Source organism: Leptosomus discolor, chromosome 11 (assembly GCF_034619465.1).
Source record: "Leptosomus discolor isolate bLepDis1 chromosome 11, bLepDis1.hap2, whole genome shotgun sequence".
Taxonomy (NCBI): Eukaryota; Metazoa; Chordata; class Aves; order Leptosomiformes; family Leptosomidae; genus Leptosomus; species Leptosomus discolor.
In genome coordinates, this window is record NC_141401.1 from 8,729,607 (window position 1) to 8,751,593 (window position 21,987).

General features: G+C 50.2%; 1 protein-coding gene across 6 annotated transcripts in view; it reads right to left on the reverse strand.

Annotated features, from left to right (window-relative positions):
* The window catches only part of NTRK3 (neurotrophic receptor tyrosine kinase 3), a 219,326-nt gene that overhangs the window by 161,468 nt on the left and 35,871 nt on the right, over positions 1–21,987 (reverse strand). For all 6 annotated transcript variants that reach the window (XM_086471894.1, XM_086471893.1, XM_086471891.1 and 3 more), the window contains 2 exons: positions 21,444–21,515; positions 1,018–1,086 (listed from right to left, as the gene is read on the reverse strand). In XM_086471894.1, coding sequence (XP_086328020.1) covers positions 1,018–1,086; positions 21,444–21,515 — 141 coding nt within the window. The remainder of the gene's footprint in view (positions 1–1,017; positions 1,087–21,443; positions 21,516–21,987) is intronic.

Consider the following 21,987-nt stretch of genomic DNA (forward strand, 5'->3'; position numbering starts at 1 on the left):
ACCATCAATCTGAGTTTTGCCAGACAGTGCAATGACAATAAGTAAAGGTCTAAGAATACAAATGACTCATGCTATTAAACTTGAAACCTGAGCCAGGCTTGAAAAATATTTAGAGCTGTAATCAGTGAGGAGACAAATTCCAAATTCAGCATTTTAACTCTGCAAGCCAGATTCCCCATCAGAAGGGCGTTTCTCTATTTTCTAATATCACTATTAGTATTTTTCATTTAACAATTTGACAGAAATAAAATACACTGCAGTAACTCCAGTGATAACACACTTACTCCCACTTGAAAGACTGTCTTTATTCTTTCATAAGTCACTTCTAGCTTACAGCTCTATTGATCATCAGTGAGGATGAATGGAGCTTCCCAGGATCCTCTGGGACAAATCCTACATATATATATTTTTTTATACCCACCAAACAACTATTTCTAAAATTCAACAAAACAGGTCATCAGGGCAACGCTCCATTGATTTCATGTCCACTTATTCCTCAAGCACAGCGCTGAATGCTCTATCAATAATTCAGCAGGCTGAAGGCCACCAGTGCCCCAGGAGAGACACTATCTCATCTCCCACATAGGAGCTGGGAGGTGCCTTGATTGCTAAACAGCAAGGGAGTCATTCGCCTAAAAAGCAGGGGTGTCTTATAAAGCGTGTCCATCAGCTAAAGTTAGCTCTACTCTGCAACAGATGAGCATCCAGTATTTGAGAAGATCCACTCAAAATCTGGCCTAGTAAGTATTTCTAACGTGTTCCCAAAGTTAGTCAACCGTTAATACTCAAAGCATGACTTGTTCATCATCCTGACGTTAATTAGCCAGCTGCTGTGAAGTTAAAAGAGAAGCAGTTCTGCTCTGGTGCTCCCGTACCCAGGAAACCCTCCCAAGGATGGTGCTGCCCACTGGAGTTTTAGGTAATTATTCACAGGCTTCAAAATAGCTCTATTTGGAAATTGTTCCTCCTCTCAGCCTCCCCTCTTCTCCCAGGAGATATCTCCAGGGTGGGACTCACAGTTCAAAGAGTCGCAGGGTCTGGAAGAGTTGCCATGACAAAGTGGTGAGCCGATTCCCAGAGAGGTCTCTGAAAATTAACAAGAGAGAAAAAAGTCACGGTAAATAATTCCTCCTGCACGTGGCCCTACCACCTCCACAGAGCTCAGCGGCCTCCTCGACGAGGAGGCTGTTAAGCAGTTTATGACCCAAGTTTAGGTTTCATAATGAGAGATTTTAATGAGGACAAACCCAAATGGAAGTTTCTCATTTTATTTTTTTTTTTTTTTCCAAGAGGGAAAAAGGTGAATATCCTGGGAAAAAAAAAAAAAAAAACCACACCCAAAAAAACCCAAACAGAGCAAGATATGTCTGATTCTTGACAATGAATCTGGAGCACAACCAACCATGAGCAGAAAGAACAAGTCTAATTCCATAACTTGAACAAAAAATTAAGTACAAACCACGTTAAAAAAAGTAACAGCCAGATTCAAATGACAGCACGATGATTACCCAAGGTGTTACCATACGATCTGCAGTAGCTGTGCACTCAAAGTGTCCCAGTACGGCTGCGTGTTGTTTGCACCCAGGGGTACTGCCACTACAGCAGCCAACAGCTCCCCATCCCTCTCTCCATCTGCTCAAACTTGCAAAAACATAAATCTCATCTACCTGGGAGAGTTTTGCAACCCAGCAGACATCACCTCTTCAGCTGAAAGCCAGAGAGGATGAAAGAGTGTAAAAGGAACTGAAGTACTAAAAACAAGAGGAAGAAATGAGTTTGGGGCAGTGAGCAGAAAGAGAAAAGCCCCCGGTTCCTAACAGCATGAGAAGATGGTAATGAAACACTTTCTGTAGTGAGCAGCCTTCCTGAGGATGCCTGGCCAGCCTGAGAGCCACCAACTGAGGGACCAGCCCACAGGGTGAGCAGAGGGATGGATGGTCACAAGCTCTGGCAGAAACCCAAAACCTCCCGTATCTGTGCTGGCCTCCAGAAAACACAGGAGGCGCTGCCTCACATCCTTTGCTGAATCCAGCCCTGTCCCTGCCAGCTCTGTACCCATTGCAAGCCACCTGGGCAGGCTGCGGGCAGGCAGGGCAGCTCAGTGCGAGGCTGCAAATGCCCTACTGCCTCAGCCCTGCTCGCTGGAAAGAGTGAAAAAGGGCCAGAAGCATGAACCATCTGGAGGTTCATTAAACTCTCAGCTGGCCAGAGAGGAGGTACAGGACAAGGTGGCACAGAGGTGACAGCAGGTAGCCCAGCCATGCCGAGCTCAGCCCACAATCCCTGGTTGATTCGCAGCAACATGCTAAAACCAAGAGAGCAAATCCTGGAACGGCTCCTCTGATGAGCGAGGATTTGGGATGAGGGATTCATTTGTCACCCTACGTTGGGTTGCAGCAAGGGCAGACACGTGTTGGGCAAATGCAGAAACACTCAGGGACCAACAAGGGAAAAGCAACTCTGGTCCTGTCCCACCTGCTACCAAGTGATGCTGCAAAGCCCAAAACTCTGCAACTAGGAGGAGGGAAGCCGCTGTAGCTCACACAGTAAACCATCGTCCCAAAGGCTCTCCACGAGCCTGGCAGAAGAATAAGCCCAAACACCATGATGGCACAATGCTGCATCATTAAATTCTGGCTCTGCTTCACATCAGACTATCCCGCTGCGGAAACCACAGGTACCTCATTTCACATGACTAAGAACCCACCATTCCTATGGCTGTAGACAAACTGCTTCCAGCCTCCGATAAAGTTTAGAAAGGTGGCAAAAATAGCAGCTGAAGCTAAGCAGTGGGAAAAATAAATATTGCAAAACTCCCTCTCTTATCCACCCCGGAGCACTGAGCACCTGGAAACTTTGCAAAGACAGATGAAAAGTAGGAGGGGAAGGAGCAGCTCGCTGCTACTGAAAAGCAAGACAGTAAACTCCCTCCCCCAACCCAGGGAGACGGAAGCGTAAAGGGGGATACGTGAGAGAGAGCAAGATGTGGGAGAGAGGCAGAGATGCAGAGGAGGGAGTGAATCTTGCTGGAATGTCCTTTCTGAAAGGTCATGTTTTGCTACATTAGGCAGAAATGTCAAGAGAAAATTGGATTCTGAAAGAGAAGAGAAAAAACAACAGGCTTTCCACGCAAATAAGGGAATCAAAAATAGCATGATCATGTTATTACAATTTAGGACACAGAGAGATGAAAAAAGAAAACATCCTCACTAATGCAAGGAGCTTTGCCAGGCAGATGTGCTCCGCTTCTCGTCTCCTGCAGTCCCTGGAAACCAACCTCCCTCCCCCAGAGAACAAACCACAGCAAGTATTAGGCAAAGAGGAGACGGATCTTCACTTACACACACCTGGCAGGAGACTGCTCTCAAAGGGCAAAGCCGGTGTCCGATCTGACCTGACCATCAACTTCACGGAGCTGGTTGAGGGGACACGCACCAATGGCTCCGTTTCAGACCGTCCAGGACACACACAGGGAGGAACACGTTTGTGGTTGGAAACAGACAGCTCGGACACTTTACCATGTCAGAAAGGTCTTTGCAACAGACCCTTGCAAAGGTCCCTGGTCTCAGCACAGAGGCAGAAAGAGGCTGCACACATAAACACACATTAAACAACCACCGTTTCAGTCACAAAAACTCCAAAGGTCAGAGATGCCAGGATCGGGTTGCCACGTGCAAAGGGTACATCTGCTGACTTCTGCCACAAAAGATAGAGAGCTCCTATGGAGAAACCTCACTGCACAGCACTGATTTGTCCCCAGAATAGATCCATCCTGCGCGCCAGGCGGGGCAGGTTTCCCCGGGAAGATAGCGTGTGATTGTGTAATTAGAGACGGTATCGCAGTCCATGCACACAAGCAGATTAAATTACGGCTCCGCAGGAGAAGCTCTGAGCTCCAGAGCTTTGTAGCTCCTGTTCAGCACTTGTGAGGTTCTCCCCCGTGCTCAAACCTCAGCTGCATGCACTGAGATTCCCAGTAGAGCATAAATGGGGAGGAATGGGGAAAAAACAAGGCCCTCCCAGCCAGGACTAGTCCTCTCCCAGCTCCAGCTACCTGTTCTGACTTCCCACTGCTGTTTCCAAGGCTGAAAGTCTGTTCTCGCCTCCACATTCCCACTGTTTGCGGTGAACCAGAACCCCCATCCTCCTGTGCCCACGGCTGGGCAGTGCCAGGTCTCTCCTTCCCAACCTGTTTGCCTTCCCCTCGGCCTGGTCACTTCTCCCCAGCAGGCTGAATCACACTACCAGTTGCTCTCCAGCCACTCCCAAATACTTCTCAGCCCCAATTTCCTTATCCATGCCCAATTTCCTATATCTTCCTCACTTTTACATCCTCCCATCCCAACCCCAGTGTCCCAACAACAGCTGCTGCTCCTCGTCTCCCCCATTCACTCCCAAACATCCTCTGCAAAACGTTTCCCCTCCAAGTAGATCAAGAGCCATTCTGCCTACGCAAGGAGGTGTCCCAGAGCAAAATCAAGTCTTCCAAGCAAAATCTGCCCTTTGACAAAGTTTCTTCCCCTGCACAAAAGGAGGGTGCAGGTGCTCTGTAACAGCAGCATCACCAGTATTTTCTAGCTTGAGCAAAACAGCTCATTTCCCCCACTCTCTTCCACTGCCTCAAACATTGAAGCAAGTTTTTCTTTGAAACTAGAAAGAAATAATAACACCAATTAAAAAAAAAAATTAATTCAGCCAGGAGCAGACACCCAGAACAGGAAACTTCAGCCTAAGTAATTAAAATTTGGCAGAGTTATAGGAAAATGGAAGCAGTCCTGTAGTGGATTGTGCTAGACAACCTTTATAACAGCCTATGCATCAGCCCCACCAGTAATAAAATACAGCACATCACATATCAAGGAAACAAGGGGGAGAGAAGCAAAATGCCTTCCCTGCGTATTTCTCAGCGGCGAACAGGAGCCTGTCTCTCTCAGGACAGACTTGCCATCAGTGCTCCTGGAACACATTCAAACTGCTTCTTTGCCATGGGACATTTTTGCCATCACTTACAAGATGCTATTTTCCATGGCGATAGTCTTCAGAAATAGCTGCCAGGGTCCTTTTTGCCTCTGCAGCAGGTTTCAAAGGCACTGGGTAGGGAGAAGGGGTTGGATGGAGCTCACCTGGACTAGGTCCAAGGCAAGAGACACCCAACCCACTCGTGACTCAGGCTCAACACCACACCACTCTCCTCCTGCTCCAGCTCCTAAGCGCTCCTAAGCCTCCTGTGCTTTGCAGGTGGCTCATCACACCATATCCCCACCAGCCTTCTCCACCAGCAGCCCCACGCACACCTCAACGGCAGGATATCATCGCTGAGTGACAGCAAAGTCCCAGTTCTTGCTCTCTCCCTCCATCTATCCTCCTCCTACATTTCAGGAGGGGACACACTGTGTCCTGCATGCTCTCCCACAGGCACTGTGGAGACCTCGCCAGTGACCAGCAGAGGAGGGCAGGTGACCATTGCCATTTTGTCCCAGCACAGGAGTAACAGGCAGGGCCATGGAAATACATCTGCTGAAAATCTCCTGCATTTAAAAAGGGATGGGTGGGTGTAGGACAAAAAGAGAAGTCTGGATCCATCCAGCCCAGAACAAGTGGGCTTCAGTGCAAGAGGAGACGGCATGTTTTCTTTTCTCTCAATTACCCAGCAACCAAAAGTGTTTCCACTATTAAAGCCATTTTTATTCAGCTAAATTAAGCCAGTTGCCTCATTAATGACACCAACAAGCAAGAGCCCCTGTAATTAAACTGTAAGCTATATTATGCAGTTCAGCCCAACACAATGGCAGAAACACTGCTGCTGCTGGGGAGGGACCCTCCCTGCCTGTCCCTCCTCCATGCATCTCCACTCACCCTTGGTTCCAACATGACACATTTACTTCTGCATGGGAGAAGTTTTTCACACATTTTAATAATATGGTGCCACTCTGAAAATCCTGATCAGGGTGGGGATTAGCTGTGCAGAGCAGCTGGGGCTGAGGGAGCACGAGTGACTTGCCTAGCAGAAGTGAGAGATGAGATGCACATCCTCAGCTGCCAACCCCAGCACTGGAAATTCTGGTGGCACGGTGTGGGACTCCCTTGATATCCCCTTTGCTCTGGACACAATGGGAGCCTCCCATCATCTCACAGCTCGTTGCAGCCTTGGCTGGGTGCTGGTGGCAACAGGAGAGGAAAATGTCAGCAGCCTCACGTGCTTCTGTAGGTGTAGGGGTAGCTCCATCCAAGCTTTGTTTCTGCAGCAAGTACGCCACTAAAGCTTTGGATTTGAACCAGATGCTGGAAAGTCACTCTGGGGCTTGCTCGTCCCTGCCAGATAACTCCAGTGACCTCTAAAAGCAATGCTACACTCCCCATCACCCGCTCTGCCCTCCCCTTCCCCTCCCTCCTTTTCCTGTTTAGTAAGCAGCTTTGCTCATTAGGGGAAAAAAAATGTACTGTCCTCCCTTAATGAACGTGCTAAAATTACCCCAGCAAGTCCCAGAAGCTGTGGCAGTACAGGCCTCCCCACAAATCAGGCTCTGCAAATATTAGACTCAATTGAAATCTCCAATAGCTCAGCACAAAGCCCCAGCAGGACGCGCTTGAGATAGAGCCTGCAAAATCACCAAGCGATGCCAAGCACATGCAAGCCTTGCACACCCAGAAAGCACAGTTAGCAGGAACAGGACACAGTGTTAAACCGCTCAACCTGAGATTTCATCGCTGCCAGCAGTTCTCCCATTTGTGCTCCCTGTCCGGGCTCAGCATCAAGACACGCATATTGGTGCTATGGAGGAGTAAGACAGTTTACAGAGGTCTTGCAGCCGTGGTCTGGTGTTACCTACAGTCCAGTTCTGCTCCTCAAGCAACACCCAGGTCTTTACTGACCCCAAACACAGCAGAATCAAGAAGTCTCCGAGATTCAATCCTCCTTTGTGAGTTTGGACAGTGTAATTAACTCCTTTCTCACATTTATGGGTACTGTCCTCTACCTTGTAAGGCATGTGTCACACAGCATGTGCCATCACATTATCACCTCATTCCCCCCAAATTATTTCTTATTCTATGGCTAGAGCCAGAATTTGCAATAATTTCCCCAACTCAAAGCACCCTACATCAGAGGAGAGCAAGAGGCCATTATCGGTAACATACCCTGCCACTCCACATGCACGCCCACTAGCCCTGGAGGTACAATGCCAGAGGAGGAACTACCAACCCCTCTGTATTTCCCAGTTGCACAACCTTGATTCGTAAAATCCCAACTGTCATAGAAACGGGGCTGAAGGAGGTGGAAGGGGCTGGTCTCCTGCATTGTTCTTAAAACAATAGCATTCCAGAACAGAAGTTGCAGAGCAAGCGGGAAGGCGTAAGGCACCACGCCTCCATCACAGGGCTCCCACAGCCAGCGCCAACAGCACATCTGCCCCACGCCTCTCCTCCCACTGCCTTTGCCAACACAGTAAGCCATCTCCTGCTGCTGCCTTCATCCCAGCCCAGCCCTAAACACTTTAAAGGCCATCTCCAACCCCATGATGCTTCCACACCCTCCAAGTCATCTCTTCTGAGGCATCTCCCAGCTGCATGAAGCTTTGTTTGGAGACAAATCACCCCTCAGAGCTTATTGTTGCTCACAGTTTTGGTTCAGCACACAGTACAGATGGGAAGCCATCACCAGATGTGGGTATTATTGTCCCCTATGTTTCAAGGCAGATCAGATGCAGGGATCTGGCCCTCTGTACTACACTCATCTCTCCCTTGTTGTGTGCAGTTTCCATTGCTCTTCTCCAAAGACATCTGGGCTCTCAGAGGACTCAAGGAAAGGTTAAAAGCTGGGTCAGACCTGCAGTTGCTTTCCCTTTGCCTGCCAGCTTCCCTGCAGGGCAGAGTCCAGAAGCATCCATGGAATATGCCAGTCTTCTGCTCAAGGAAAAGAAAAATCAACCTGCAATGGGCAAGAGCCCTCCCCCATGGCTGCCCTCCTGCAGCTAAGTTGTCCTCAGGGCTGTTCTGCCCCCACCCCATCTCTTCTCTCCCAAACTGTAGTAATTCTAGGCCTGAAACATAACTGTATGCTGGGTTTGCTCCTGCTTCAGCACACAGAAATAATACTGGAGATGTGTACCAATTGAGAACGAGGGTTGCCAGCTGACAGCTCCAGCGACGGGGTTGGGTTTATCCTGCCTGTTTTCTTCAAATTGCATGTTTATTTGAGCTAAGAACAGAGAATGACTGGGGAATGCCTCCTACTCACAGGTTTCCAGTGGACCCAGAGCAAACCCAATCTCTCTCTGCAAGAGAAGAGAGCTCTGTGCTGTGGCAAGGCACATCTTGAGAAGACAGCATGGGAAGGAGAGCTGTGCCCAAGGGGCTTTTCCCAGCATCTCTGAGTACAAGGTGACACCAGACCCCAAACACATGCCCTCCCAGGCTCCCACATGTTTCCCACCACTTCCCCCTTGAATACAATCAAGCGGCATGGACAGGTGCTCAGGAGGTACCACCCCAGCTGGGAGGTCACCCCAAATGCACTGGAAGGCACTGGGAGAGCTGGACAAGGTCCACACAAGAGCCTCAACTTCAACACATCGAGCACAGATGCTCTGGGACAGGGTCTGGTCCTTCCTCTCCCTCCTGAATTAGGGCTGTGCTCTCAGCTGCTACAGGTCACTTGCATGAAATGTATATTGAAAAAAGTACTAAAAATCCCCACTTACTTGGATACCCAGAAATCAATCAGCCCTGAATAATCTCAAACACTGCTCTTGCAGGGGGTTAGTAAAGAGAAAAGTTAGGCCTGAGCCCTGATTTGCCTGCCTCGGCGAGGGGTGCCAGAGGCTGCGACGGTACCAAGCGCTCTGCAGAGCCTCTGAAGAAAGGAAAGGGTACAAATATGAATATATATACATACACACACACATATACATATATCTCCCAGCAATAGCAAAACAACAGGGCATAAGGCAAGCTAAGCTCTCGGCAGACACTGCTAAATGGTTTCCAATTAATTAACTGATTACATGATAGAACAGAAGGGGATTCAAGTGAGTGCTGTTGACCTTTAAGAATAATTAATATCATCAGGATCACAAAACTCATCCAAGAAAAATAATTAGGAAGATTCTAATATTGCCTCCAAAGCCACATCGAAGGAGGAGAGGAAGGTTCTGGCTAATTCAGAGGCACGGTTCCCAAGTATTTGCTAGCAAGCCCATTTCTCCCTTACACTTGCTTCCCCCTGCAGAGCTCACACATGCACATGCTTCTTCCCTACCTCAGTCAACCCTCCCTCTCCTCTCCAGATCCATTTTCCCCACCACTTTTTCTACACCCCAACTCCCTTCTGCTCCATTTCAACCTTCTTTCCTAATGACTCCTTGCTCCTATCCTTTCTTACAACCCTCTGTCTCCAGAGTTGTCCCCATCCCTCCCACAGCCACATCCCATCCCCTGCTCATCTTTGACCAGCCCTGAGCTCCACTCTCTGCCTTCCTGCACCTCAGGAAGGAGCCCAGATCCTTCCATACAACATTGATCCACTTTTTATCTCCAGTCACCACTGGCAGCTTCATAGGCTGACAGAAGGCAAGCACTACATGTAATCCCAAAAAAAAAAGCCCTTCCCTGCTTTTCCTCAGCAGTCAAATCCACCACAGAGGCTGGTCTGGGAAGAAGATGTAAGTGATGCTCAGCAACAGGAGAAAGTGAAAGATGGGGAACTTGTGGCTCCCTTTTCTCCCATTATCTCTCACCAAGCACATGAATACTCCCACTTCACTGTATTCTTCCTTCCTTCTCCTTTCCCAATTCGCTTGGCCCACAGGTCCTGCGTGGGAGAGGGGCTGGAAAGCCACTGAGCCAAGCAGGAACTGCAGTGGTGAGCTTCACAGGGAAGGTCATTTGAATACACTGGAAGGGAGGTTGCATGAGCAGCCAACATTTCTTGTGAGGGAAGCATTAAAAAAAAAAAAAAACAAAAAAAAACCCAACAAACAAACAAAAAAAAAAAAAACAACCCACAGCCCTGGAATGAAACCCACCTTTGCAGTGAATAAATAAATTTCCTCTGCTGCTTATTATCATTAAAACTTCTGTGGCTTGACACTTCACTAAATTATAGATAAAAGGAAAAATGGTCTTCCTGGGCTCAGAAAAGCAGGCTGCTGCCAAAGGGTTGTGTTTACACCAGCTAATGAAAAGAAAGTCTGACGTTAGCCTGCAGCACTCACCCCACCTTGGCGAGGAGCAGAGCTGCCTGCACCCACAGCATGGGGGGCCTGGGAGCAGAGGCTGGACACCCCAAGAGACCAGAGCCAAGCAGCATGCAGGTAGGCAGTGGGCTGGCATGGGGAAGTGCACGTGCGGGGAAAGAGGGACCAAAGGGACCACACCGTCAGCCAGCAGAGATGGCAGCTGCCACCTCCCATGCTGCGCGGAGGCTCCTGGCCACAGCAGGAGGGGAGGCTGACGTGCTCCAGCTACGCCTCATCAAAAGGCAAGAAAAACACTCAGCCTAGGAGACAGACAGCATCAAGCAGGGAGCTGCCTCACACCGGGCTGCTGCTTCCCTCCAGAGGCGTGTGGGGTGGGGATGGGGAGCAGGGAGGCAGCAGATGCCTGGAGCTCACCTGGCCATGGGCATAAGCCTTTTGGGCAGAAATGCTCGTGTTTGCAGCAGCTGAGCACACAGGGAGAAGTAATGCTCTGAGCAGAGACCTGTCTGCATCTACACCTGAGCTGTGGTATGATGTGCCTCATCACAGCCCCAGGCACACTTGGCTGAGGGGGACAGAGAACTGTTGGTGACTTAATACAGTCGGAGTCCAGCAAAGCCTGCTTGCTACACTCCTCACTTACAACCACCTCAAAAGCAGAAACATGTTTTGTCTTTAACAGTTAGCTTTGTCAAAAAACACAAGAATGTCTGGACATAGCAGTTACATTTTTCCTGTTCCTCTCAATACATGATATACTTAAAAAGGAGGAGTGACTTTCATCCACCTTTTATCTTTAAATATTGGTCACTGTGAGGAATATTTTCAAATGAAAAGACTAATCACCATGAAGCACTGAGTGCTTCAGACTGCAGCACGCATTCTTTCACTATTCCGAGACAGCAAATTACCCACAATTATCAACACGCACAACTGGATACAACAAACATTTAGCCAAAGCCCACGGGTTGCGGTTGCAGTGAGGTTGGATGGCAGAACTCCTAGAGAACTACTCACATAAGAAACCCACAGACAGCTGCCGGGTAGCGGTGCTGCAAGACAACTCCATTCACACTGCAGAACAAAGCCAGTGCCAGGAGCCACCGCAGTTCACAAAGTTTGTATTGCAGCTGTCGAACAAGCGTCTCGGCAGACTGGCTTCATAGCAGGAGAGATGGAAGAATCAAGGCATCACCGGCAGTGAAACCAGGCTGGCTGCCCCTCAGGTGGACTTATACCTGATGACTTGATCCGGCTTGCACCTGCAGCCAGGTGTGCACAGCCACTGCTCCCCTCACTGCCCTGGGGGGCTTGGCTGGGGCTGGAAGGGGAATAAGTTTGTTCCAGGAGAAGGGCAAAGGAGGCAGGAGATGCGTGCAGGGGGGGCAACATGCAGGTTGGGGCTGAGCAAGAGGTAGGGAAGCTGGGAGGCTTCAGTGCAGGCAGGGAGGCTGGGTTAGAGGCCAGGCTGCAAGCAGAGAGGCAGGGCAGCCCAAGAGGCCTCGACAAGGATAGAGGCCAGGGCCCATGCTGCATGCAGGGGGGCTGGGGCTGGTTTTAAGACGCAGGCAGAGAGGTCGGAGCTGATTTGGCAGCAGGGAGGCCCAGCTGCAAGCGGAGAAGACAGAAGGCTAGAGAACTGGGTTGGAGGCAGGGAGGCCTGGACATCTGGAGGGTGAAAGGCAGAGAGCCCCAGTCACAGTCAGGAAGGCCAGGGCTGGGTTGGAGGCTGGGGAACATGGAAGCTCAGCGGCAAGGTAGGAAGGTCAGCATCTGGGTTGGAAGCCAGGAGGCCGAGGGCGCAGGCAGGGAGGTCCAGGGGCCGGGGGTGCGGGCAGGGGGGAGGCCCGGAGCTGGCGGGCAGGGGGGAGGCCCGGGGCCAAGGGGGCAGGCAGGGAGGCCCGGGGCCAAGGGGGCAGGCAGGGAGGCCCGGGGCCAAGGGGGCAGGCAGGGAGGCCCGGGGCCAAGGGGGCAGGCAGGGAGGCCCGGGGCCAAGGGGGCAGGCAGGGAGGCCCGGGGCCAAGGGGGCAGGCAGGGAGGCCCGGGGCCAAGGGGGCAGGCAGGGAGGCCCGGGGCCAAGGGGGCAGGCAGGGAGGCCCGGGGCCAAGGGGGCAGGCAGGGAGGCCCGGGGCCAAGGGGGCAGGCAGGGAGGCCCGGGGCCAAGGGGGCAGGCAGGGAGGCCCGGGGCCAAGGGGGCAGGCAGGGAGGCCCGGGGCCAAGGGGGCAGGCAGGGAGGCCCGGGGCCAAGGGGGCAGGCAGGGAGGCCCGGGGCCAAGGGGGCAGGCAGGGAGGCCCGGGGCCAAGGGGGCAGGCAGGGAGGCCCGGGGCCAAGGGGGCAGGCAGGGAGGCCCGGGGCCAAGGGGGCAGGCAGGGAGGCCCGGGGCCAAGGGGGCAGGCAGGGAGGCCCGGGGCCAAGGGGGCAGGCAGGGAGGCCCGGGGCCAAGGGGGCAGGCAGGGAGGCCCGGGGCCAAGGGGGCAGGCAGGGAGGCCCGGGGCCAAGGGGGCAGGCAGGGAGGCCCGGGGCCAAGGGGGCAGGCAGGGAGGCCCGGGGCCAAGGGGGCAGGCAGGGAGGCCCGGGGCCAAGGGGGCAGGCAGGGAGGCCCGGGGCCAAGGGGGCAGGCAGGGAGGCCCGGGGCCAAGGGGGCAGGCAGGGAGGCCCGGGGCCAAGGGGGCAGGCAGGGAGGCCCGGGGGCCGGGGGCGCGGGCGGGGAGGCCCGGAGCCTGCCGGCTCTGTCCGTGGTGCTGAAGCGCGGCCCCGCGGGGCGCCCGGTGCCGGGCACGGCCCCAGCCCACGGGACACCCCGGGCACCGGCAGAGGTGCCTGGGAGCAGTCCCGGGAAAGGCCGTGCGTGACCTCGTGCCACACGCCCATCCTCAGTCACTAGCAGGTCTGCAGACACGGTTACCCACAGCTCCCGGGAAGACAAACGCCTGGCTCTTACTGGCAGCCTTGTAAATATCCCACAGTCTCTTGAATCCGACATAATTCACAGCTCATCCCTTCACAAATACAAATGAGGGGAGGGGGTTGGTGGGAAACTCCACCCCCTCGCCAAGTTTTGTAATAAAATTTTATAATTCCAATAAAACACACGACTGCCTAACTTATGACATTTAAATTCTTGCCTAGTCACACACCATCATGAATTAATGTCCCATCATTCATGCCCTGTCGTATCTTATTGCTCAAATAACATATGATTTTAATGTTTCTATTTTTCTGCCCTGGTGCTTATTGCCTGTACATCAAAAAGCAAAAATCAGCCCTGCAATCATACTGTTAGTAAACCAGTATCATGGAAAGAAAAATCCCAGGTGAGATAACTTGTGCAGTCACTTAACTTTCACTCATCTGCCGTGATTATTCACTCTCTCCCCCAGCAGCTTTCAAACAGGTTTCCATGCCCGCATGTCCCTCTTGGAGCGGGTCCTCCTCCCTGTGCAGCACCTCTCACACTGGTAAGACATGCCTTGCACCACTTCTAATGAACTGAACCACAGGGTTTGGAAAGCCAGCAAAGGGGACAGCCAGAGGATATTTCTGGAGTACCTCCATGCTGCGGTGACCTCAGAAGCCTAGGAACAAGATCTGGCCCTTGTCATGCCCAAATCTCCAGAAATCAGCTCATTCTGTGCTACTGGTGATCTCACACAAGTGGTGGGGTTTAACCAAGACACAACTACACCTCATCTTCTGGATCACATCTGAGAGGAATGTTTGGACTATTTTTGAAGGGAAGCTCACAACAAGACATCCATCAGGCCCTGTTGCACAGCAAGGACTGTCACTGAGGATGAGCCCCCCAAAAACCCCAGCTTGTCTAAAGTTCACATTTTACCCCAATCCTGAAACAAGGCTTATAAAAAGACACACAAACACACACACCCGTGTAGGAATAGCCTCATTCAAAACCTCCCCAGCATTGTCTGCAGCCTTTTTTAAAGACCAGATGGGAAAAATCAGGACCTTTGCAAAACCACAGTTGCCAATTTCAGATGTCTACCAAAAGACAACTGATCAAACTTCAGAAAGGGAAGTAAGTCTCATAGGCACACAGTGCAGCTGGAAGGAACATCTCAACATTTCAAAGGAAAGAAGGAAGGAGAGACAAAGTGACAGAAAATCCTGAAAGCCCAGGTACTACAGTGATAGGCATAACATAAGAATCCAAGCAGGCAACAAATATTTGTGATAGCGTTACTATAACTCATCTTACATTGCAGCATCATCCAACAATTCAAGGGCAGGTTTCACTAGAAACCGTACAAGGTGTTATGCTGAAAATAGATCAAATAAAAGCAGAGAAAACAAATGTTATTATTCCAGGTTTTCAGATGGGGAACAGAGGCAGGACAAGTCTTGCCGCAAGGTGCACGGTGCTCGAGTTGGAAACTTTCTTTCTCAGGTCCCACTAGGGTACATCAGTCACAAACTCACTGCTCCGCCTCCCGTTACAATACAATAAACACTCTCCACAGCCGAGTGAAGCAGCCTGCAGCCAGGAATTAGTTACCCAGCCCTCTGAATGCAGGTCAACTGATTTCGAGCCAGTGTGAAGGAAAACCACAGTCCTGCAGGGAACTGGTCTCTCCTCTGGCCTTCTGCACAGTGGCTGGTAAAACACAGTACCTACTTCTGCTGCTGCAAAAAAAGGAATAGGTGCAGTTAGCTGCTTATCAGTCACCTGTGGTAACAACTGGGAATAAAGATGCCATCAAAGCACTGCTGCTGATTAGCATATCAGCAAGGACCTTCACTACACTGGCATCCAAGGGACAAAGCAGATGGGGGGCAGAACAAGAATGTTTTTGGAAGCAGAGGAGATGTTACTGCTGTTTATTTCAGTGACTATGCTATAAGAATGTCCAGCATTTTACAGAAGAACTAGAGACACATGGGGGAAACACCTCCCTGAACAAATCGCAGCACAGAGGTTTTCTCCTAGAAGGGACTGGAGCAGGAACATTCTTAGAGTACACCTGGGAATCAAAGGGTACCCAAGCTGCCTGTCTGCTTAGGGATAGTAAAGGAACATTCACCTAACTGAAATTAAAGGCTGTTTAAATCTTTCTCATACTTCTTATTTTGTCTATATTCAAGGAGAAATTCAGTTCCTATTTAGTCCTTTGCAAATCCAAAATAAAACACATTAAACTATTATGGAGGTAAGTTTAGGTAAATGCGTTTTACTTTACCCTTCCAGTGAGCTAATTGCTTACTGTGCCCTGACTGATAAACACAGACTTGTTAGGCTGCACTGACTGGAGAGTATGGATGGGAAATCAAGAGCAATTAACACATGACAGTTTGGGTTAGGAGGAGACTGCCAGGACGGGTATGACAGCAGTGCAGTGGTGAAAGGACAAAGCAGGGAGAAATCATCAGGAAGGAGGAGGAAGGGTAATAGGACATCCAGAATCAAGCAGAGAGTGCAGGCAGCCACAGTGCCTGGAGCTGGTTACAGGAAGAGAACAAAAGAGGAAGAGTTTAACCCTCCTTTGCATGTAAGAATGGCTGTTTCAGAGCAAGGCAGTAGATCATTAACTACAAAGCAGGGGAAAATGACCCTCAAGCTGTGACCGAGAGGGAACAGTGCTATACTTGCAATAATTCAGCATATGTGTACAGAATGGTTTGGGTTGTTTAATGTAATCTCAATATTCACCCAGACTCTGACTTCCACACTTAACTCCTCTATGGTCCCCCTAAACCACCCAAACGCTCACACACTTACTGGGAGCTAATCACACTTACAATCTGGTCGGACAAGAGGTAAGGTTTTAAACTGAAAGAGGGTAGATTTAGATTAGATGTAAGGAAGAAGTTCTTCACTGTGAGAGTGGCGAGACACTGGCACAAGTTGCCCAGAGAAGATGTGGATGCCCCATCTCTGGAAGAGTTCAAGGCCAGGTTAGATGGGGCTTGGAGCAACCTGGTCTAGTGGAAGGTGTCCCTGCCCATGGCAGGATGGTGGGAATTAGATCATCTTTAAGCTCCCTTCCAATCCAAATCATTCTACAATATTTTCTTTATTTATTTTGTGTTAGATGTTGACCAAGCTCCCAGACATACTGGGCAAAGAAGGCAAACCTTGCCAGCCTTGCAAGACAGTTGCCTGCAGCCCTTCAAAAGCACACAGGCCTCAGTTGCTGGAGAGCTTCTAGTACTGCCCTGAAACAGCACTGAAGAGGGCAGGGAGGGACTCACCAACCTTGTGCTGCCTCAGCCACCTCAATTTTCAGGGAATGCAGCCCAATTTCTTTCTTATCAAAGCCTGAAACCATAACATATCTCTGGGAATGCCCATGTCAAAGCTACAAACGACATCCAATACCAGGGTACCGGTTTATATGACACTGCACAACTGCCGAGAACCCAACCAGAACATCAAAGCTAACCCCGTCTACAGAAAACAACACAGCCTACAGAGGAGGTTCTGGGAGGCTCCAGATTAATCACAGCTCGGGTTTGCCTGCGAAAACAAGCCCACTGATTAGCCAGCTCAGTCTTTTACCAGCCAAAGCAGTTCCCTGCACATTCCTGCCAGCACCTTCTAGATCTTCCCCAATCCTCATTTTTGGGAGAAAAAGACTGACAGGATCACACAGATAAAAATGCCTATGGAGCAGAAGGTGATCTGACCATACCATACTCAAAAAGAGTTACACTCAGCAGCACAAAGCAGTTCAGGGTCTCTGTCTTTAAGACCCTTGGATGAAGGCTGGAAGAGAAAGCTTGATCCTCAACCTCATCCTTACTCTGGCAGGCAGCAACGAGAGAGAGCTCTTTGACAGGAGCTGTGTCTTGGCCAGCTCACAAACCAATTTAGAGCATGTATAAACCTCCAGAAGACAGTTTAAGAAGAGCCTCTGAATGCAGACAGAAACAGCAATTATTAATTTTCTAAATAGAAATCTGACTATTTACGCCTTATTTAAAAGCGTGCCTGTCTCTATAATTACACAGCCTTAATTTGTTTTCTTTACTACACAATAAATAAGGTGTGCACAATTACCCTCTACAAATACAAGGCAGTGCCACCTGACTGGCTGGTTGAGTACGCAGCCACCCAGGAAAGCATTTAGAGGGAATCACAGTCTCTTAACTACCTGCTTCCCAGTAAAGGGGGAAAGGGGGACTCAGGCACTGCAAATGTCAACTTGTCTAGCTCTAGGCACAACCCACTGGGAACCTACTCTCCTGCATGCACAGCACTACTATTCCACAACAAGCAAAAGCTAGACACTTTGGCCAGCAGCAAACAGGTCCTGTCCTCTCCTGTGCACTGTGAAGCTGAGCTCTCCTATGGACTTCTCAGTGCCTAATGAGGAATGTGATAATGTTGTATTCTTCCCTGCAACACACTACAACAATGTCTCTTTACTATTCCTCTGCCTGTTTTCATGATACATGTAGGAACTTGATATCCTCGTGACTTGTAATCCTCTATCAAGTTCAGATAAATTGGCCAAAACATTCCAGTGTTATTAGGATGAAAGCATACAAGACCTTTTCCTCATTAAGCTGTGCTAAACACAGTGACATAGTAACATGCATTTGGATGGTTTATATCTTTCAAATTTAGGAACCATATCATCCTAAAGTTTTCTTGTAGAGCTTCAAGCCAAAGACCGAGGTTTCCTGTCAACACTAAACATTTCCTATGTTCACCTGCATCACCTGCTAACATTAACTTCCACAAATCTTGGCTACAAGGGCTCAGTTATCCACAGCCTAGGCCTGCTGCTCCTCTCATCCAGTGCATGGTGTTCTCCAGGACCATCTCCTTCATAGCCAAAGGGCTGTCAAAACTACACAGAAATGGGACCAGAAACCCATCAATGCAACTATGCCCAGCAAGAAGACCTCCAGTGAAGACACAAAATGACACTGGATGATATCTGGTTTAGATCACACCCACATCCATCCCCATTCAACATGCAGCCAGTACTTGTTCTGGAAGGAGTCAACTGCCTCAGCCCAATTGCCAGCTGAAGGTGTAGATCCATGTTGCAAAACCCACTGTTACGTTTTGGATTAATTGACTCTGTAGCAGTGATAGGTTTCACAGCACGGATGATCAGACAAGCCATGGAGCCCTAACTCTCCTCATTCAAGGAGGGGGAAGAGGGATCCAAAGCTATTTCTTGATCCACACGTCTGGCTCCCAGTCACTGACTGCTCCTTCACTGATTAGGTTGGCCCCAAGTCCCTTACACAGCTAAATTCAAACCTTAAAGGACAGGCATGACCCTGCCAGGCTGCACTTTGGAGCACTTTGAGGCCTACCACTTGGGCAGCTGAATGCTGAAAATACCCTTCATGGGTTTTTCGCCTTTCCTCCCTGACTCTGTGAGGGGGAAGGGGGGGTGGGGTGGGGGGTGGGAAGCGGAAAACCCAAAAAAGACAAACAAGCAAAACCTCATCCAGAACCATTATCTTAAACACACCCCCACAAACCTGAGCTCCTGCAATTAGAGTTGGGATAAGTGATCTGCTTGTGATTGCACAGCTGGGGACTGAAGGCAGGCGCATGCACAGAGGAAGGGCCAGAAATAGAAGTTGCTGGGAGAAGGCAGAGCTATCTGGCCCATCTGAGAGGAGGAAACCTTGATGAAAGGCATCAAGAAAAAAATTTCCTTCAGCAGGAGGCTGGGATCTAACCCAGGATGGCAAGGGAGGGGGAAAAAACACCAACTTTTGAGTACTCACAATTTGTACACGAGCCTCATGTGGGGAAAAATGTCTGCTGCTGCTCAAACCCAGCTTGGAGCACCCTGCAATGGTCCAGCCTAGGGTCCTCACCACCCTGGGCCAGTCCTCCCTGGCAGTGAAACCTCTCTGTCATTTATTAGACACATTTGCCATCTTATTGACTCAACTCCACCTGCAACCATCCAAACAGCCACCAAAGGAGACAGAAAGACGAGGTGGCAGCGATAATGCACAGCAGTAACTCGACAAGCCTTAAGCACAACATCCCACAGTCCCCAGCCCCGCACCCATCCAGCTGCAGCCAGCCCCGCCGCAAGAGGGTTGGGACAGTACCCCTTGCTCCTGTCAGCTACTGTACCGGGGTACAGCAGCCCAAGACTTACAGCAGAGTGACATTTCCATTAATCCTTTTATCCCCGGCTCCTACGTGCAGCGGCTGCACAAAATGTCAGGCCTTCTGTGAGCTGAGCTCCCCAGGAGGCAGCAGCTGCCGAGCAGCCAAGGAGGCATCCCGATGCGCTTGTACGGAGCCGTGGCCATGGAGGGGACCCCGGGGAGCACCAGGTGCCTGCCAGGCTGTGCAAAGCCTCAGGAGACACCCTAGAAAAAGCAGCCTGACTGCAAGGGAGCAGCGGCACTGTGTCCTGAGAGCCTCTGGGGAGCAGGAGGGAGCCGCCATCCCCACAAGCACCAGGTCTCCATCCCCAGGTGCCCAGCATCCACCATAGGGGACATCCACCTTGCAAACATCCATGCTGCTGGGTCCCAGGAACAGCATTAAAACCCACTGGCAAACACTAACCAAATAATATACTTACTTGCCTCGAGCTTCAAAAGGCAAGGAAAGAAAGATGTTGAGAACATGATCAATGTTACATGGCCCAAGCAGTAAACAAACACATATTTCATCACCACACACCAACTTTAACTCTTGACACAAGATGGATGTGGGGTTTTTTCCAATATCAAAAGTAATCTCAAAAGACAAAAACAAACACTTTTGGAAAAAGCAACAATTGCATGTGTACACGTTAATGGCACATTCAGCCTCAGAATGAGCATACATAGTTTTCTAAACTCCTACAACATCCAAACTAATTTCATCAGGAATTAAATATTTTTAATTTTATCTGCTAGATATATGAACAGCAACTGCACAGTTGACAAACAACCCCCCACCCCCCTCCCAAAAAAAAAAAAAAAAATCAATTGGGAGAGGTGTCTAAGAGAACACTTCCCTGTAACAAACAACTACAGAAAACACAAAACAAATGCTACAAATCAAAATAACAACGTGCAGAAATCTGGAAAATCCCAGTGGTCAGCATTAAGAGGGTTTATTACGACAAAACACACATTTCTTTAAACTCAGAAATCTCCATGCTGTCCTTTACTATTCATGCCCTTTGGTACTGCAGATCTCCTGTTTAGCAAGTACTTTACCATCACATCGCAACTGTATCCAGTTTTCCAAAAAGGAAGCTTTTGAGGTTTTTCAGTTCACATCATCTCCAAGCGGACCTCAAAAGACAAATCTATCCAGCTCTGCAGGTCACATCTATCTCCCTCCACCAGGAACATGGCCATATCGATGGCCTCATGCATCCACAGACTCAAATGGATGCACTCTGTGGCCATTTTTCATGGAAGAAGCCACTAGCATTGGCTTCCAAAAAGCAGGGATACACATACTCTTCATCCAGCCCATCAACTCATGCCCAAGGCCTCTCACCAACCCCTTTTCTCCTTTTATATTTATACCAGAGCTGACATGGGTTTGATCTCAGACACAATCACTTTGATGAGGTATTTCAAGTCCATGGAGAGCCTGGCACACTGGCCTGAAATTCAGGCTTTCCTTTATCACCTTGGGAAATGTAAACACATAACCAGAAAAGAAATCATGCCTTTGACCTCAAGGTTGTAGGAATTCCCCAGGAGACTGTACCTGGTGGCTAACAACACCCCAGCAGCTGGACACTTCCGCAATGTCCCATGGTAACAGGCCACCAGTCTCACTGGCACAAAATGTCCCTACCCCAGACCCACTGCAGATGCCAGTTTAAGAAGTCAATAATTAGGAGCAGAGCTGGCAGCCCCGCACCCCAGGATTTGTGTCAGAAAAGCACCCTTTGGTTAAAAGCTAATGAGCGGGGCAGGCTCCTGCTGTGTGCTGGGGCATGCAGCCGCCCCCCTGAACTGCAGAAAGGGAAACGCGCACTGGCTGCCACAAGGCTGCTAATGAAGCAAGCGCTCGTTCGAGCGGTGGTCAAAGCTGGGCCAGTTACTAGACACCAAAACCCATCATCTGCCCGGCAGGAGCTCACCCCGTCCTGCATCAGGGCCCATTGCACTTCCCTGTACCTTCACTTTTCATTCTCTGGCCCTTTACCACCTCTTCCTCCCTTTCTCCATCAGCATCCCCCTTCCCTCCCATTGCTTTCCCCAACAGGCACTTTGGGGATTCGTCTTGGGGATTGCCTTTCCACAAGGAGCAGAGGGAGAAGGGGGTAGGAGGCTCTGGCACTCACATGTAACGCAGGTGAGGGTTCTTGGCAAAGGCGCGTGGCTGGATGTTTCGTAGTCCTGAGTTCCTGATTGTCCTGCAAAGAGATGCAGAAGGGCAGCAATGGAGTCAAGGTGGACAACTGCTCTAAAACCCCGTGCTCAGCACCTGAGGTGTGCTGGGAGCCCTGCAGTGTCCCCCAAGAAGGCACATCTCACCCCAGACAGCCTCTAGGAGTTACAAGCAAAGAGAAAATCGGGCTTTTCAGCTTCATCCAAGGTGGTGACAGCACAGGCTGGGTGAGACTCTCTCCCCACATCCACTAAGGCTTGCTCGGGTGGCCCGAAGGATCTCCTGTTCCTCTATTCTCCTTCCACCTTCGCCAGCAGCACTGCCTGGCCACACAGCAAACCTAGCCCCCAGTATCACCATCTCCCCTCCCTCAAATCCATGAGAAAACCCTTCTGCTTACAGCTCTGATAAGGAAGGGTGACTATTTTGTGTAGGGAGTTAGGGACATTGAAGGGGGAATCCTCCTCCCACCCTGTTTTGAAGGAGCTGTATCAGCA